Here is a 17,095-nt window from a genome sequence, read left to right as displayed (position 1 = left end):
TCCTAAATAGCACTCTGGCCTCAGAATCAGCCCTAAAGGCATTCGGATCTGGCTGAAAAGCCCATGAGAGTATTTCAGGCATGGAAAGCCAAGACACTCTGGCAAAAAGATCTCTGTGAGTGAGATCCCAGTGGAAAGAACAGGTCTTCAAAGAAGGAGGTACCTTCCTCTGAAGGGAGGAGAGAACCTCCACTTTGACTATGACCTTGTCTAAACAAGATAAGAGTCGGAGAACTCAGAGGGCTTCCATAGCCTTAGAAATTCATGACTGGAGCATAGGGAGATTACTGATGCCATAGACAGGAGTGTCAATTGGTAAAGTCAACAACAGGAGTCACTGTGCACTTACTCCTCATGTAGGATCTCTGTCCTTAATGTGCTGTACATTGGGATTTAATGCTATAACGAGTACTCAAACAATATATTTCACCTTGTGTTTCTATGGGGGTGCAGACTGTTGAAATCTTTACTTAATGCATACTAAACTGATCTTCTGTAAAAAAAAAAATTATCAATTCCCAACTTGACTCTCACTGGGATTAAACATGACAATAGGTCTGATCTGATTTCATCATCATTTAAAAAAATAATCTATTATTTTTCACTTTATGTTTCTGTGTGGGAGCAAACTGTTGAAATCCTTACTTAATGTGTGCTAGGCTGATCTTCTGTATGTTAAGATAATTGAAAATGGATCTTGATGTGAATGGAAGGGAAGAGGGAGTGGGAAAGGGGAGGGTTGTGGGTGGGAGGGACGGTATGGGGGGGAAGCCATTGTAATCCATAAGTCGTACTTTGGAAATTCATATTCATTAAATAAAAGTTAAAAAAAAAAGAAGTGGAGCAGTTGGCAGTTGGTAGCTTTACCCGCTATGCTATAGTGCTGGACCCCCTCTCCCTGAGAAGAGATTTTTTTTTTCTTAAAAAGATTCACTTACTTATTTGAAAGTCAGTCACAGAAAGGGAGAGAGAAGGAGGTCTTCCATCTGCTGGCTCACTAGCCAAGTGGCTGCAACGACTGGGGATTTGCCAGGCCCAAGCGAGGAGCCAGGCACTCCATTTGAGTCTCCCACGGCAGGGGAGGGAGGCATCCTCTGCTGCTTTCCCAGGTGCATTACCAGGGAGCTGGATCAGAAGTGGAGCTGCAGGGACTCAAACTGGTGCTCTAATGGGATGCTGGCGTAACCCACTGTGCCACAATGCTAGCCCCACTCCCCCAACAAAGTGTATTCAACAAATGGTGATGGAGTGATTGCATTTCCATGTGCAAAGAGAGAAAAGGTCTGGTGTTTAACCTAGGTTAAGACATCTGTGGCCCACACCGGAGTGCCTGGGTTTGATTCCGCTCCAGTTCCTGACTCCAGCTTCCTGTGAATGCACACTCTTGGAGGCAGTTGTGATGGTTCAAGTAACTGGGTTGCTGCCACCCATGTAGGAGACTGGATTGTGCTTTTGGCTCCTGGATCTGGCCTGGGCCCAGGCCCAACCCCAGCCATGGTGGACATTTAGAAAGTAAACCAGAGGATAGGAACTTGCCCTGTTTCTCTGCCTCTCAAATAAATAAATAAAAAATAAACGAATGCCCCCCCCATTCTTAAAAGAATAAATAAAAAAAACCTTCCTCCTGAGGATATCTCCAGGCCCTGTTGGGTTCACTGATGAAATCTGGTAAACTGAAGTACGTTTCCGCTGCCTGCACAGGCTCTAGGCAACTAACGTTAACTGGATATCCAGCGCCTGAGACTACAAAATGCTTCCTAAGTGACGTGAGAATGCCTGCTTTCCCATCTGTTTCAGCTGCTTGTTACACAACTTTGAGAATGACTTAATTTCTCTGAGTCCCTATCTCTTTATCTGTAATGTGGCATAAAAAGAAAATGTTGCAGGATTTTGGGTAGAACCAAAATACAGGAAAAAGCAGTTTTGTAGTCCAATGTATTTATATAGTGATAGTAATGTTAGTAAGTCATATTTTTGTAGGTTATATCGTAAATTGATTTTTATGATGATAGTGGTTGGTTGGGGGAACTCGTGACAGTGGGCTCTGCGATTTTGTACAGGGGAAATAATCAGAATTTCTGTTAGTAAATTTTAGTGATTTGGGTTGATATGCACATTAAAATATTCAGGAAAATATCTGCCCTAAGCATGCTAGAAAATTGTATCAAGTCACAGGCAAGTTTTTCCTTTTAAGATTCATAACACAATAGGCCATGTAACAATTACACATGCTGTATTAGTCCGTTCTGCATTACTGGAACAAAATACCTGAAGCTGAGTACTTATAAAAAAAAGAGGTCACCGGCGCTGCGGCTCACTAGGCTAATCCTCCGCCTTGCGGTGCTGGCACACCGGGTTCTAGTCCCGGTCGGGGCACCAGATTCTGTCCAGGTTGCCCCTCTTCCAGGCCAGCTCTCTGCTGTGGCCAGGGAGTGCAGTGGAGGATGGCCCGAGTCCTTGGGCCCTGCAACCCATGGGAGACCAGGATAAGTACCTGGCTCCTGCCATTGGATCAGCGCGGTGCGCTGGCCGCGGCGGCCATTGGAGGGTGAACCAATGAAAAGGAAGACCTTTCTCTCTGTCTCTCTCTCTCACTGTCTACTCTGCCTGTAAAAAAAAAAAAAAAAAAGGTTTGCTTTTGGCTCAGTTCTGGAAATACAAAGCCAAGGAACCACATCTGGTGAGAGCCTTCTTGTTGGTAGAGTCCCTGGGTGGTACGGGACGTCAGATGGGAAGAGCCAGGGTGCGAGCATGTGTATGTGTCTATAGTCTCTGGTCTCTGTCTCTTACAGGCCACTGCTCCTCAAACATAGGAGCTCTCCCTTGAAAACCTCATTTAATTTTAATCACCTTGCGAAGGTCCCACCTCTACACATCACAGCCACATTAAGTTCCCATCTTTTTTTTTTTTTTTTTTTTTTTTGACAGATAGTTAGACAATGAGAGAGAGAGAGACAGAGAGAAAGGTCTTCCTTCTGTTGGATCACCCCCTAAATGGCCGCTATGGCCGGAGCTACACGGATCCGATGCCTGGAGCCAGGTGCTTCCTCCTGGTCTCCCATGCTGGTGCAGGGCCCAAGCACTTGGGCCGTCCTCCACTGCCTTCTCGGGTCACAGCAGAGAGCTGGACTGGAAGAGGAGCAACTGGGACTTGAACCGATGCCCATATGGGATGCCAGCGCCGCAGGTGGAGGATTAACCATGTGAGCCATGGCGCCGGTCCCTAAGTTCCCATCTTAGTAACTCACAGTGCAGAGGAAATTTCAACACCTGCATGCATGCTTGGGGCACACACTCGAACCATATCCAAACCATAGCCCACGCCCAAGGCCACATTGTACTTCCACAGTCTCTGTGATCCAGTTTCACATCAGGATTGGATTTGTGCCCAAGAAACTGACAATATAGCTGATGCTGTATTTTTACTTTCATTCAGTTTGATACTGCATTCATCCTGTAGAAATTGTGCAATAAACACACATATAAATATGTACCTATGGGGCTGGCATTGTTTGCACACCAGGGTAAGCTGCTGCTTCCAATACCAGCATCCCACGTCGAGTGCTGGTTCTAGTCCTAGCTGTCTGCCTCTAATCTAGTTTCTGGCTAATGCACCTGGGAGGGCAATGAATGATAGCCCAAGTACTTGGGACCCTGACATCTATGTAGGAGACCCGAATAGCATTCCTGGCTCCTGGCTTTGGCTTGGTCCAGCCCTGGCCACTGTGACCATTTGGAAGGTGAACCAGTGGATGGAAGGTCTCTATCTCTACCTGCCACTCTGCCTTTCAAACTAATAAACAGACCTTTAAAAAATTTTAAAGGTGGCTGGCACCACGGCTCACTAGGCTAATCCTCCACCTGCGGCGCTGGCACCCTGGGTTCTAGTCCCAGTCGGGGCACCGGATTCTGTCCCGGTTGCCCCTCTTCCAGTCCAGCTCTCTGGACTGTGGCCCGGGAGTGCAGTGGAGGATGGCCCAGGTCCTTGGGCTCTGCACCCACATGGGAGACCAGGAGGAAGCACCTGGCTCCTGGCTTCGGATCAGCGCAGCGCGCTGGCTGCGATGCGCCAGCCGTAGCGGCCACTTTGGGGGTGAACCAACGGAAAAAGGAAGGCCTTTCTCTGTCTCTCTCTCTCACTGTCTAACTCTGCCTGTCAAAAAAAAAAATTTACACTTAAGCTATCTATTTAACAAGGTAAAGGCCTTGGTTTTGTAAACCCTGAGGCAACCATGCCACCATTTCTAGGTCAGTTCAGAAAAAAACAGATTCTGTCGTTTTTATCAGTGAGATGGTTGCTTTTTATTTATTTTTTAAAAAAATTTATTTTACTTATTTGAAAGGCAGAGCTACAGAGAGAGAGAGTTAGAGCCAGAAAGAGAGAGAGGTCTTCCATCTGCTGGTTCACTCCCCAAATGACTGCGATGGCCAGGCTGAGCTGATCCGAAGCCAGGAGCCAGGAGTGTCCTCCGGGTCTCTCCCATGGGTGCTGGGCCATCCTACACTGCTTTCCTAGGCCACAGCAGAGAGCCGATTGGAAGTGGAGTAGCCAGGACCTGAACCGGTGCCAACATGAAATGCCAGTGCTGCAGGCCAGGGCTTTAACCTGCTGTGCCACAGCGTCATCCCCAATGGTTGCTTTTCTGAAGTTGTTTTCTCCAAAAGACAGAAGGTGGGAAAGAAAGTAGAGGAAGAGACGCTGTATAATGCTGGATTATTATCTACAGTTGTAGCATTTTTGCCAGAGGGGGGTGAAAGGTTGATTAATGTTAGATTCCTAGCGAAAACTTAGCTTCATGTCCTTATAAAATAACCATTGGAAAATAACAGAACTGTATACTGTGGCTTCAAAACTAGCACAGGAGGGAAGAGAATAAAGAAATTAGACATTCTCATTGTAGAAGAGAAGAAGGAATGTGAAGAGGGAAGAGTAAAGCAAAGAAAGATCGGTAAAGAGAAGGCATACACACAATATACTCACACACGAAGTGGTACAAGTAGCTTCAAACATGAATAATAAAAACAAACGCATGTGGATTGGTGCTTGGGGGCAGGGTGTCCCATCCACTGGTTTATTCCCCAAGTACCTGTAATGGCTACAACAGAGTGGGCCAGGCTGAAGCTGGGAGATGGGAACTCAGCCTAGGTTTCCTATGTGGGTAGCAGGGAGCCAATTATTTGAGCCATCATCACTGCCTCCCAGGGTGGGCAATAGCAAGAAGCTAGAGACAGGAGCTGTAGCTGGAAACTGAACCCAGGTACTGTGATGTGGGACACAGGCATCTGAGTCAGTGACTTAAGCGCTAGGCCAAATGCCCACTCCTACTGTAACCTTGATGGATTCCTAAATTGCATTAATGTAATATTCCGTGAATACATTTCAGATCATGTCACTGAACATCAAAGAACCCGAGAACAGGCTTAGTCAAGGAATTCTGCTGATGGAACCATGGGGAAACACGACTTAGGGATTTCTTGTCTCTGTCAAGCAGCCCCCTTCCTACTTTAACAAAGCCTTGTTTCTTATCCTTCGTTGCTACTTGTGGGACACAAACTCAGACCAGTGATATGGCTCGGTAATGCTATGAATTGCTACCCTAACTTTAGACCCATAAGTCATCTTGTACTTGGAAATGTCTCTGGCCATTCTGGGTTGGCAGATGCTTTTCCCCAAGATGGCAGCACACCTAGCACATGCATTTACGACTGCCTTAGGCTCATATAGGAACTTCATAAACGGAATGTTTAAACTGTCTGCCAATCACTTCGTGGATTAGTGAGCAAGGTCCCCAGTCTCAGTGTCAGAGGCTGACACCTCTGAGCGGGAGGTGACCAGGTGGTGAAATGTGACGGCTCATCAGTACAACTCAGCCTCCCTCACTCTACAAGCTGGCTTCCGTGGTCTTGTGTTTGGTCACTTACAGCATAAAGTTGACTTCTGTGACAACTGTGTGTTGGTTCAGGAAAGATCTCATTTTAGTAACTGAGTTTGTTGGGAAAGCTGCTGAAGTCAGAACAGGCCTGCATTGGGACAGCCCTTAGGCCACACTGAGCAGGGGCAGGTCTGGGTGGAATGGTACGAGGTTTATTTGCAGTGGCTCTGAGTGCTCTCAGCACCATGGCACAGTCCAGTAAGCCCATTCCTTTGGTAACTCTTACCTTCAAAGGGGAGGGTCACAGATCAGAAAAAAGCCTGCTTAAGGCAGTGCAGACAATTAATGCGTGGCTCCAGCAGGTATGCTGAAAGCCAGACTGAAAGCCTACACCCCTTTTCTTGCAATAAAATTGATTTTGCATAGCCTTCTGTAGTTACTCTAATACAAGGATAGGTCCACCTGAGCTGTCAAGGAGCACTTGGGCACAGCGGGATAGTGGTGCCCTGTAGGTGTGGACCAGGACAGCTCCAGGGCTTGGTCAGCTGGGAAGGCTGGCTTCTGAGGAGCTGGACCCAAGGGCATCATCTTCCACTTGGAGCGCTACTCAACAAGGGCAAATCTTCCTCGGGAAAACCAAAGGAACTCCTGGATCACCTGACCAAGAAGGGAGGGGAGAGACATCTGCCTGACCCTGGGCCCTTAGACTTCCAGGGATTTTGTTGGCGGTGAAGGTAAAGCCGGTCTGACAGTACATGCCTCAGACCCTCTCACTATTCTTCTGTGTTTTCCTTCAGATTCTGCTCTTTCAGAACGCTAGCTTATAAACCCTCATTTCTTTTTTTAGATTTCTTTACTTATTTGAAAGGCAGAGTTACAGAGAGGCAGAGGCAGAGAGAGAGGCTTCCACCCGCTGGTTTACTCCCCAAAGAGCCGCAATGGCCAGAGCTGGGCTATTGATTGGAAACCAGGAGCCAGGAGCTTGTCCTGGGTCTCCCATGCGGGTGCAGGCGCCCAAGCACTTGGGCCATCTTCCACTGCTTTCCCAGGCCACAGCTGAGAGCTGGATCAGAAGTGGAGCAGCCAGGATTCGAATCGGCGCCCACATGGAATGCTGGCACTGGAGGCGGCAGCTTCACCTGCTGCTCCACAGCACCAGCCCCTAGGACCCTTTTCGTTTTCCCAGTCTTCCAGGACTCCTTGCACCCAGCTTATATTCATTACATTTCCCTTCCTGCTCTGTTGCTCTGGATAACGCCCAGGCGGTTTCAGTGCAAAACGGACCCCTCTCCACAAGGGCTTGCTTTGTCCCTGTTCTTTGTCATGTCATTGTCCAGGCTTGTCAGTACCTCTCCACAGTGTGTGGCGGGGTACAGAGGGTGAGCATATGCCAGGAAGGAGTAACATATATGCAAGTGGGCACGTGAAGGTGGAGCAGAAAAAACGCTGCCATCGGTCTCCTGAGCTGGGGGACCCCGAGTAGCCAGGGTGACAGAATGCTAGGAAGAGCAGAGTTCATTTCAGGAATACCTAGGTGGGATACTGCATCAAGACCACAGGTGGGGGCTCATATGTCTAGGACATGGTAGGATGCGTTGGCAGCACAGCATAGCATGGAAATGAGGGTAAGGCAGAGACCTGCCCATCAGGGTTCCACATTAGGACAGACAGCAGAAGATTATAGGATTCGAGGCAGGGCAGGAATGGCTGGTTGCAGGTGTCAGGTGATGGTGTTTACACCAGGTGGAAGGTAATCTTCAGCAGTGGTGAGTGCATAATGGAGAGATCAGACTGAGCATCTACGATGGAAACCCAGGAAGTGGTAAGGGAGACTCCATGCATGGAGGATTTTGCACAAGTGATGGGGATGGAGTTGGGCATCCCTCAGGATACTCATCCTAATAAACTGGTCTGCAGTGTGTGTGGCCTGATGAGGAATATGCCCTCACTGTGCTATAGAAATTCCCAAAGGTAAGGGAATCCCCCCCCACCCCCATCTCTATACGGTCAAAGCTGACTTCAGCCCCAGACATGCAGCATTCCTCCTTTAGGTCATCTCTCCCTTAGCAGAATGGAGGCTGGTGGATTTATCTGGTTAGCTACTTTCCGAAGCAAATGAGTTGGTGGTCTTGGAGAGAACCGGTCTGTTATTTCTGTCTAAAAGGGAAATCAATGATGGTGGACTGTGCTCTCACCTCCCTGGAGACAGCCAAGTATTCTGTCCACCAGGCTGCTCTCAGGTTTTCTCATCTACAGGAGTTCAAGACCTTTTGGCTTTAGCTTTTCTCTCTGTCTCTCTCTTAAGTGATTAGCCTCTTTCTTCAAATAATATATTCTTTATTTAGACCACAATAAAAGAATCCTAACACAACTTAGGGTTTTATTAGTATATATTTATTTTATGGCTTCACATTGAAAACATTTTAATTTGCAGATCATCAATAAATGACAATAAAGCTATTTTCATGAACACAAAAACACAGGAATTCCAAGTGCAAGGGATGACAATTATATCACTGTGGTCAAACAGTATCAAGAAATACACTTTAGAAAGATAAATGATGACAAATGGTAGCATTTAAAAATGCTTTTCTTAACAATCTCAGGATATTCTTCAGTTAACTGACCCACAATCAGAAAGAACAAATTATTGTTTCAAAGTCAAAGTACCAACAATCATGTACCATTGCTGGAGTACTCATCTGAGACAACACTCAAATTTACAGTAAGAATGGGAATGTTTATAATTCAACGGTAGCACAACTTGGCCGGAAGATGACTTATTTGTTGCTGCAGAACTATCAGAATGAAAGCATGCACTGGGCAGAGAGTAAGCTTCATGGAAATCCCAAGAGCCTCAACCTATTGCGGGCTATCCACAATAGGCATCATGCCAAGTGCTGAAAAGGTATGATGTCATTTGATCCTCACAACCCACTCCCTAACCTTCCCATCTTTCATTGAGAAACTGTGAGAAGCTAAGCAATTTATACACGAGGCACAGACCTACTGTAAGGCTACACAACACTGGCTGGGAGCTCTGCCAATCACGTAACTAAATGGTGCTCACTTATGCTGTCCTAGCATACCTGACATGATCTGTGTGGGCCTGGTTTAAAATGAGGTGCTACAGCTTTTGAAAGCTATGAAAAGCTAGAGGAAGAGTATGCGTGCACAGCTACCCTAAAGGCAGCTTTGTTTCAAAGCCTACACAAAATGAGCCAACAAGCAAATACAAGCAGACCTGTTGGTGAACGTCGATGTGTTAAATTTTGGTTATCAAATAACATTTGAGTCTGTTATTACTAGTTACTTAAAGAGTTTAAAGTACATTTGGAAGACAGAACTGCTGAAAAATATGTCTAACTACACCGCACAATTTGAAAGCCAGCATGATGGTGGAGAGTGGGCTAGCATGTCACTAGTTTCTGGGCTTCTGTCTAGACTGTCACTTGCATTTGGGTGTTGAGGAGAGCACTTCCTCCTTATGAAGAGCGAAATTATACCACAATAGGGCTGCTGGACACACAAAACGAGGTATGCATGAGATGTCTTCCACACGGCAGGTCCCCTCGTCTGTCACCACTGAGACCATTCTACCCTAAGCAGACTGGTCTGCTCACTAAACCCAAACATTCCTGGACACCCCTTCTCTCATGCACGCTGTCCCCTAATGTCCACCGTGAGCTGGAGGGCACCTTGAAAGCAGTGGACCTCTTGAAAGGGGGGATTAGGCCAAGCGATCTGCGTCTTCAAGACCCGACACAGCATCTCATTCTGGAACCATCTATCTGACATCCGGCAGAGAGGTGGGAGGAGCACTTCCCAGATACCCAAAGGAAACCTAAAGGTGGTGATGGCCCTATTCATTTGACCAGGAAACTTCTACTGGGGCTGTGAACTTATTTACATGTGAGGGGTCTTAGAAAAGTCCCTGGGAACATGGGAACAGGTGTTTGGCCTAGTGGTTGTTACTGCTTGCAACACCGGCATCCCATATCAGAGTGCCTAGTTTGAGTCCTGGCTCCTCTGCTTCCAATACAGCTTCCTGCTAATGGGAGCCTGGAAGGCAGCAGGTGGTGACTCAAGTACTTGGGCCCCTGCTGCCCACGTGGAGACCTGGATTGGGCTCCTGGCTCAGCCCTATTAAGGGCATATGGAGAGTCAACCAGTAGATAGATGATCTCTGTCTTTGTCTCTTTATTTTTCAAATAAAATGAAAATAAAATTTTAAAAAGTGTTTTCTTAACAACAACAACAACAACAAGATGCCCATGTCCCACACTGGAGAACCCGGGCTCAATTCCCAGCTCCAGTTCCTGCTGAAGTAGACCTGGGGAGGCAGAAGTGATGGTTCAAGTGACAGGGTTCCCACCACACATGTGGGAGACCTGGACTGTGATTCCAATCCCTGGCAGGTCCAGCCCCGGCCACTGTGGGCACCTGGGGAGTGAACCTGAGGATGGCTGCTCTATCTCAGCAACTCTCAAGTAAAAAAAAAATTATTATTAAAAAGGTAAGTATATTTTGGTACAAAAACATTTTTGAAATCCTTGCATAGTTTGATAACAGAGATTTCCCCAAAACTTTTAAAAGAATCCCCATATGGTTATTTAAGCTTTTAGGCCAATTCTTCGTTAAACTGGAAACTCCGAGGGCATGGCCCATTTTGTAGATTTATAACTACTTAGCCATAGGTAGTAGCTCTGGTTTTGTACTCAGAGAATCTGATCTGAGACATGAGACCACGTGACAAGCCAATCAGCTTTGTTTTCAAACAATTCCAAAAGCTATCTCTTTTTTTTTCTCTCTAATGTCAATTCTTTCTTCTATGATATGGGTAAACTTTGGTCTATTTGGGGATATTTAAAGGAAACAGGAAGTACTGGCATTTCTGATTCCTTTAGGTTTACTATCTAACATTTGCAATATAATATTTTGCTTATCATTAACCTACACAGGTCTAAGGAACTCTGATATTTTTTTCTTAGAAAACTCAATAATCGTCTGAAAAGCCTGGATTTCAATCCATACATAGAAGGCAGACAAACTGTGAAGGTCACAGCCTAAAGTGCATGTCGCTGGATCCCCAGGCTGGGTCCTGCTCCCAGGTGGTTTTTCAGTCATCCTGCTCCTCCATACTCTCACTGTCATAGGAGGCGTCTTCCTCCTCCTCTTCCCGTATGACCTTCATCAGCTCCAGGAAGCTGGGCGGTGGGCACTCCTCCTTCAGCTCCCTGAGCCGACACCAGAGTGCCTGGTTGAGTCTGGCCCCGGCTAAGATCTGCTCCAAGCGGACCTGGTCTGTGATGCTCTTCGAGATGGCTCGTTTCTCCACGGCTCTCTGGAGCAGGGTTTCTAAGCGTAACACGTATGCTGAGACCGTCTCTCCTTCCTGCTGATAGGTATTCAGGTATCTTACCTGGGAGCTCCTGCGGCTTTCTAGGCTCCCAAATACTTGCTTAAACGCCTCCAGACACTCATGCACACTGATGGATGGGTTGTCTGCCTGCACTATGCGCATGAGGTCTAGCGCCGGGCCACGCAGACTCTCCGTCAGCCACCTCTTCTTCTCGGCCTCTGCTATCGGCCACTCCTTGACTATCTCAGTGGCCTGTTCCAACCAGACCTCAAAGGGCTCCTCCTCCGGGGCTGGCACAGTGCTCCCGGAGAACACTCTCAGCTTCCGGTATCTCATGGGTAGCAGGGGCTGAGGAGCATGGGCCATTGCCTGTCCCAGAAAATGGGCCAATAACTCAGGCGATGTGCAGGGCCCAGTGGACGGAGACAATCCCTTGTGCTCCAGGGCTCGGAACATACTGGAGATCGTCTGCCCCTCTTTTTCCAGAAAGAGGTTCAGTCTTTCAAGAAATTCCGTGTCCTGGTTAGGGGTCTTAAAGATCACTTTCCAAGCACCCCCTCTTCCCTGAACCTCGCTGGGGATCGCTGAGGCCTCCGCGTCTTCCATAAGCTCTAACAAGACAGCACTGGCATTCTCCTGCTTGCGGAAGATCTTGCCAAGCAGTCTGAACCCGCCCAGACACTTTAAAGTCTCCTGCAGGACCTCCAGGATCTCAGGCTCAGTGCAGTCCAGGGGTATGCCTGTAACCATCAGGGATTTCTGCTCCTCCACACTCATTATCCTGCACCAGTCCTCGAACAGTGCCAGTGCCATGGCTTCGAAGAGTCACTCACCCTCCCTCAGTGGGTACCCGCTAGTTGGTGATGTGGATACCCACCATCTTTGGGTTGATAGTGTCCCGGACGAGCTATTACACGTGACCCAGTCTCAGGCTAGGGCACTCCACTAGTGGTCTCAAAGGCTTCTGGACTAATGAATGGCCCTTGCTTTCCCAACTGGCATGAGCTCAGCACCTCCCACGGTGGGCGAATGGTGTCCCAGGCACCACCTGTGGCTCTGCAGCTGTTTCTCACCGGCACAGCGATTTCTGCTGGTGGGACAGCGTCTTCCTCTCTGGCACCCAGCACTCTTGGAGAAGCCTCACTGCAGGGCGGCTCAGACTCTGGGTGAGACAAGGTTGTTTTACCACACAGCCCTCTTCTTGCTAGGAAGCATCTGTACTCTAGTTTGGGGAGCAGCAGGGCGTCCTCCCTCACACTGTCACAGTGTCCATCCCACTGTCAGACCTCTTCTTTGCTCTACTCTGACTTTTCTCCTCCTGGGGATTCCACTGCAATCTGGCTTCCCCCCATCCACTCATCAGATATGTTGATTATAATGTCTGAATCCCTGGGGCCAGCACTGTGGTGCAGTGGGTAAAGCCGCTGCCTGCAGTGCTGGCATCCCATATGGGTACCGGTTCGAGTCCCGGCTGCTCCACTTCTGATCCAGCTCTCTGATATGGCCTGGGAAGGCAGTAGAAGATGGTTCAAATGTTTGGGCCCCTGTACCCACATGGGAGATAGGGACGAAGCACTTGGCTCCTGGCTTCAGATCAGTGCAGCTCCGGCCATTGTGGCCACTTGGGGAGTGAACCAACAGAAGGAAGACCTCTCTCTCTCTCTCTCAGCCTCTCACTGTCTGTAACTCTACCTCTCAAATAAATAAATCTTTAAAAAAATATGTCTGAATCCCAGCTGTGGGCAGGAACGGACTTTTCATTTTTCCTATGAAAGACAAAATTAGATGTGGCTAGATACCTGCTTACGTGTTCCAGAATGTTCTTTGAGAGTCAAGCACAGGAAGCTGTCAGTCGCCTCTTTGCAGTGGTGCTTCAGCCACGTCAAGCAGACCTTTACACATAAATAACATGTTTTTAGGCCTCGCTAATATCCAGTGCTGATGATTCTAAAGTGCAATTACTCAAAAAAGGACAACCCTTCATAATTCAATTACATCTACTCAGTAATATTGTTGCTTCCCTTGATAAAAAAAAAATCCAACCAAGAATCACGTGTACATTTAAAATATAGGTATAAGAACTAGACAAAGCTCAGGGATGAATGAGTTACTTTGGAATTATCAATTAATTCCCTTTTAGTATGCCTGGTGAGGCTCTGCAAATGCACAAGTAGGTGTTTTTTTTTGTGCTATGAATAAGTTCTTTTTAATAGAAAACTTTTATTTAATAAATATAAATTTCAAAAGTACAACTTTTATATGATAGTGATTCTTCCCACCACACCCAGCTTCCCACCCGCAAACCATCCCATTTCCTTCTCCCTCTCCCACCCCATTCTTCATGAAGATTCATTTTTAATTTTTAATTATCTTTATATACCGAAGATCAACTCTATCCTAAGTAAAGATTTCAACAGTTTGCACCCACACAGACACACAAAGTGTAAAGTACTGTTTGAAGACTAGTTTTACTGTTAATTCGCATAGTACAACACATTAAAGATAGAGGTCCTACATGGGGAGTAAGTGCACAGTGACTCCTGTTGTTAACAATTGACACTCTTATTTATGACGTCAGTAGTCACCCAAGGCTCTTGTCATCAGGAGCTGCCAAGGCTATGGAAGCCTCTTAAGTTCGCCAACTCTGATCTTATTTAGACAAGGCCATAATCAAAGTGGAAGTTCTCTCCTCCCTTCAGGGAAAGGTACCTCCTTCTTTGACGGCCCATTCTTTCCGCTGGGATCTCACTCACAGAGATCTTTTACTTAGGTCATTTTTTGCCACAGTGTCTTGGCTTTCCATGCCTGAGATACTCTCATAGGCTTTTTAGCCAGATATGAACACCTTTAGGGCTGATAAGAGTAAGTTATTAACACAACACTTTCTTCCCAGCGTTGAACTTGGGGAGGCAAGAGTTCCTAATGCCCTCAGTCACGTGCGGCTTAGTGGTGAAGATTTGTTCAGAGAAAGGCACTGTGATCTGGACCTTGGGTGAACACCACTGAGTGACTGACACAAACCAGGATGGTCATGATGATACACTCTTGGGGAGACCACCACTGTTGCTTGTGGACTGCGATCATCAGCACTGGGGAGGGTGTGTCAGGGAGCTAAGATCATTTCCTCTTTGGCCTGAAAACTTCCATCAGCCGTCCAGATGCCACAGAAGTCACCTGCAGCTATACCAGCGGCAGACATACCGCGTCCATCTGGAAGGTGCCAGGGAAGTCTGCGCTGAGCAGCTCCGGGGGCTGGAGACTCCTGGCTCTTCCATGATGAACTTCTCCCTTCTACACCATGGGGCTGGCCTTCCTGCCCCTTGGAGGAAAGGCTTTGAACGCTCAGAAAGCAACACCTCTAAGACCCACGTAGCTGTCACCTTGGGACCACTCTCTCAAGTGCCATCCCTCCTTGCCCCTCAATTAGAAAGATGGCGAGGGCAATGCATTTAACGTGGAATAGGGCCCCAGATGGAAACCCCTGGATGTGGAAAAAATGTCCGACTCTTGAGTTTTTTCACATTTCAGGGAACCACACCCGCAGTTGGAGCCGGAAGACCCCCCCCCCACACTGTTATTACTGGGTCATTTCACTAGATTTGGGCAGCATGCCTCCAATCTCCCTGAATTTCAGTTTCCTAACCTGGAAAGCCCTGGTGATAAAACCCGTCCTCTCCCAGGACTGCGGTGAGTAGGAAATGATGTAACTCAGAGAGAAGCGCTTTATTCAAATGCAAAGCACATCTGGTGCGGGGATTCAAAATGCCTGCCTGGCTCCTCGGCCCCTCCCACTTGGCGGAGACGCCGTCCCCACAGACTGACTGGTTCTCCTCCAAACTTTATTCAGCCGACCGACCGGGCCTCGCCCTGTGGGGAAGCGTGGTTTAATTTCATCCTTCTGGGGGTGCGGGCTGAGTCTTCGGTCACCGGGCCCGTGGTCTGCTGCCTCTCTCAGCGCCGACCTCCCTCAGCACACTGCTAAAGGAGGGGCTGAAACGGGGGAAGGCCGTGGAGACGAGCATGGCAGGGCCAGCCTCATCCACACGAATCGCCATGCGCCCCGGAGAGCCGCGCCGCCGGCGCCGCGGTCCGCACCTGGTCTCCGCGGGGCGCCGCACAGATCGAGGCACCTCCTCCGCCCGCCGCTCTGGCGCACTGCGCCAACAGGGGCGAGGGGAGGGGGCACAGACACAGTGCCCGGATGCGGGAGCAGGCTGAAGGCTTAGGGAGTGGCCCTCACCCCGCTTCTCCCCCACCTTTTTTTTTTTTTTTTTTTGGCGGGGGAGATGGAAGATACCAAATCTTGGCGCAGAGGCGGCATGGCGGCCCTCAGGCAATACAGCGACTCTGCAACCTCTCTCTGCAGATTCCGCTGGGCTGGCACGTGCAGGCTGCAGTCTTGCCTACGCTCACACAAACCGTCCACCTGCGTCTCGCTACGCTACCCCGTCTTCCACTTTGCAACGCCCCTGCGCTTTACTCCCGGCCTTGTTGCGCCTCCGCACCCTCCACCACGTGCAACCTGCGAGAACCTTCTCGCGGGTCTCTGCTTCCTGCCGCCCCCCTCGGCGTCGGTGCACGGCAGTACTAGCGTCGGCGAGCCTGGGGGGTCCCCCGGTGCGGTCGGCGCCGCCTGCGCCACACCTTTCCCACTCCTACTGCCACCCTCTCCGCCACGCCTTCCCTGTGACAATCCCGGTGCCTAAATAAGCTGGTCGCCCCTTCCCCCTCCACCAGCTCCCACCCGGGTAAAACGGAGCGGGGCGGGGGGGAGAGTTCTGCGGCCTCGCCCCCGACCCACTCCGCAATGTGGCGGGGGAGCGGGGCGCCGGGGCTGCGCCCATGGGTCCTCTCCGCGCGTGCTCGGCCTGCTACTTACGGTGGCGCCGAGAGCGGCGAGCGCGCCCTGCGCTCCGCATCCATTAGCCGGGGGTCTGGCCGCTTCACTTCCGGAGCGCGGGGCTCCGCGAGGCGCCGCCCTCCCCCCCCCCCCCGCCCGGGTCCCGCGCGCGCCCCGCCCCGCCCCACGTTGCCGGGAACCGGCCGCGTCTCGGCTCCGGCTGCCGCAGCGGCGGCCCTCCCAGACTCAACTTTGCCGCTAGCTTGCGCGGGGGGCGTGGGCAGGGAGGGGAGAGAGCGGGGTCAGGGGGCGGGGCCGGGAGGGTGGGTCGCCCGCTCGCCAGCCCGCCTTCCTTTCTGTGCACCTTGCGGTGGGCAGAGAGCGGCAGCGCGGTCTGTGCACGCGGAGAGGGAGCCTGAAGGACCAGCGCACGCACGCACGGACGGGACCCTCCCCAGCCCCGCGCCATGGCCGAGAGGAAGCAGTCCGGGAAGGCGGCAGAGGACGAAGAGGTCCCTGCCTTTTTTAAAAATCTGGGCTCGGGCAGCCCCAAGCCGCGGCAGAAATTCTGTGGCATGTTCTGCCCGGTGGAAGGGTCCTCGGAGAACAAGACCATCGACTTCGATTCGCTGTCGGTGGGCCGGGGCTCGGGGCAGGTGGTGGCCCAGCAGCGGGACGTCGCCCACTTGGGCCCGGACCCTCAGACGCCGTACTCGCGGCAGGGCCGGCGCGCCGGCGGGGAGCCATCTGTTGAATCCGGCAGGAAGGTGGAGATACGGCGGGCCTCGGGCAAGGAAGCCCTACAGAACATCTACGACCAGGTGGGTGTGTGCGGGGAGGTAAGTGGGTGCGGGCGCTCGGGCGCCAGCTCGCCCCTCGCCCCTGCAGCCTGGGCGCCTGCCTTCGTGCCCTGCCGCGACCGCGGCCTCTCCGCCTCCGCACGCGCACCCCACCCTGCCCGCCCCTTCTGCGCGCAGGGCGCGGCGGTGGGCGGCCGTGCGCCCACAAAGGCTGCTCGCG

The 17,095-nt window shown here is 50.2% G+C and overlaps 2 protein-coding genes across 2 annotated transcripts in view; one reads left to right on the top strand and one right to left on the bottom strand.

Moving 5' to 3' along the window:
- Positions 1-8,245: 8,245 nt before the first annotated feature.
- Positions 8,246-16,253, bottom strand: PNMA2 (PNMA family member 2). The gene is made up of 3 exons (XM_008249350.5): positions 16,115-16,253; positions 13,035-13,127; positions 8,246-12,397 (listed from the first exon to the last, which is right to left on the bottom strand). Exon 3 carries the CDS (start codon positions 12,046-12,048, stop codon positions 10,993-10,995), a length of 1,056 nt encoding a protein of 351 aa, XP_008247572.2. The 5' UTR covers positions 12,049-12,397; positions 13,035-13,127; positions 16,115-16,253; the 3' UTR covers positions 8,246-10,992.
- A 23-nt stretch (positions 16,254-16,276) lies between these two features.
- The window catches only part of DPYSL2 (dihydropyrimidinase like 2), a 149,959-nt gene continuing 149,140 nt past the window's right edge, over positions 16,277-17,095 (top strand). Inside the window, exon 1 of the mRNA XM_051842554.2 lies at positions 16,277-16,896. Within this exon, the coding sequence (XP_051698514.1) occupies positions 16,543-16,896 (354 nt within the window). The 5' untranslated portion in view covers positions 16,277-16,542. The remainder of the gene's footprint in view (positions 16,897-17,095) is intronic.

The sequence above is a fragment of the Oryctolagus cuniculus genome, chromosome 2 (genome assembly GCF_051225735.1).
Source record: "Oryctolagus cuniculus isolate XC-2025 breed Fujian yellow rabbit chromosome 2, ASM5122573v1, whole genome shotgun sequence".
NCBI lineage: Eukaryota > Metazoa > Chordata > Mammalia > Lagomorpha > Leporidae > Oryctolagus > Oryctolagus cuniculus.
Note: the sequence above shows the minus strand (reverse complement) of the source record. Positions and strands in the feature narration are given on the sequence as shown.

What these genes read in the sequence shown, in the direction of transcription:
- PNMA2 (XM_008249350.5), bottom strand. Translation starts at nt 12,048, where the DNA reads ATGGCACTGGCACTGTTCGAGGACTGGTGCAGGATAATGAGTGTGGAG.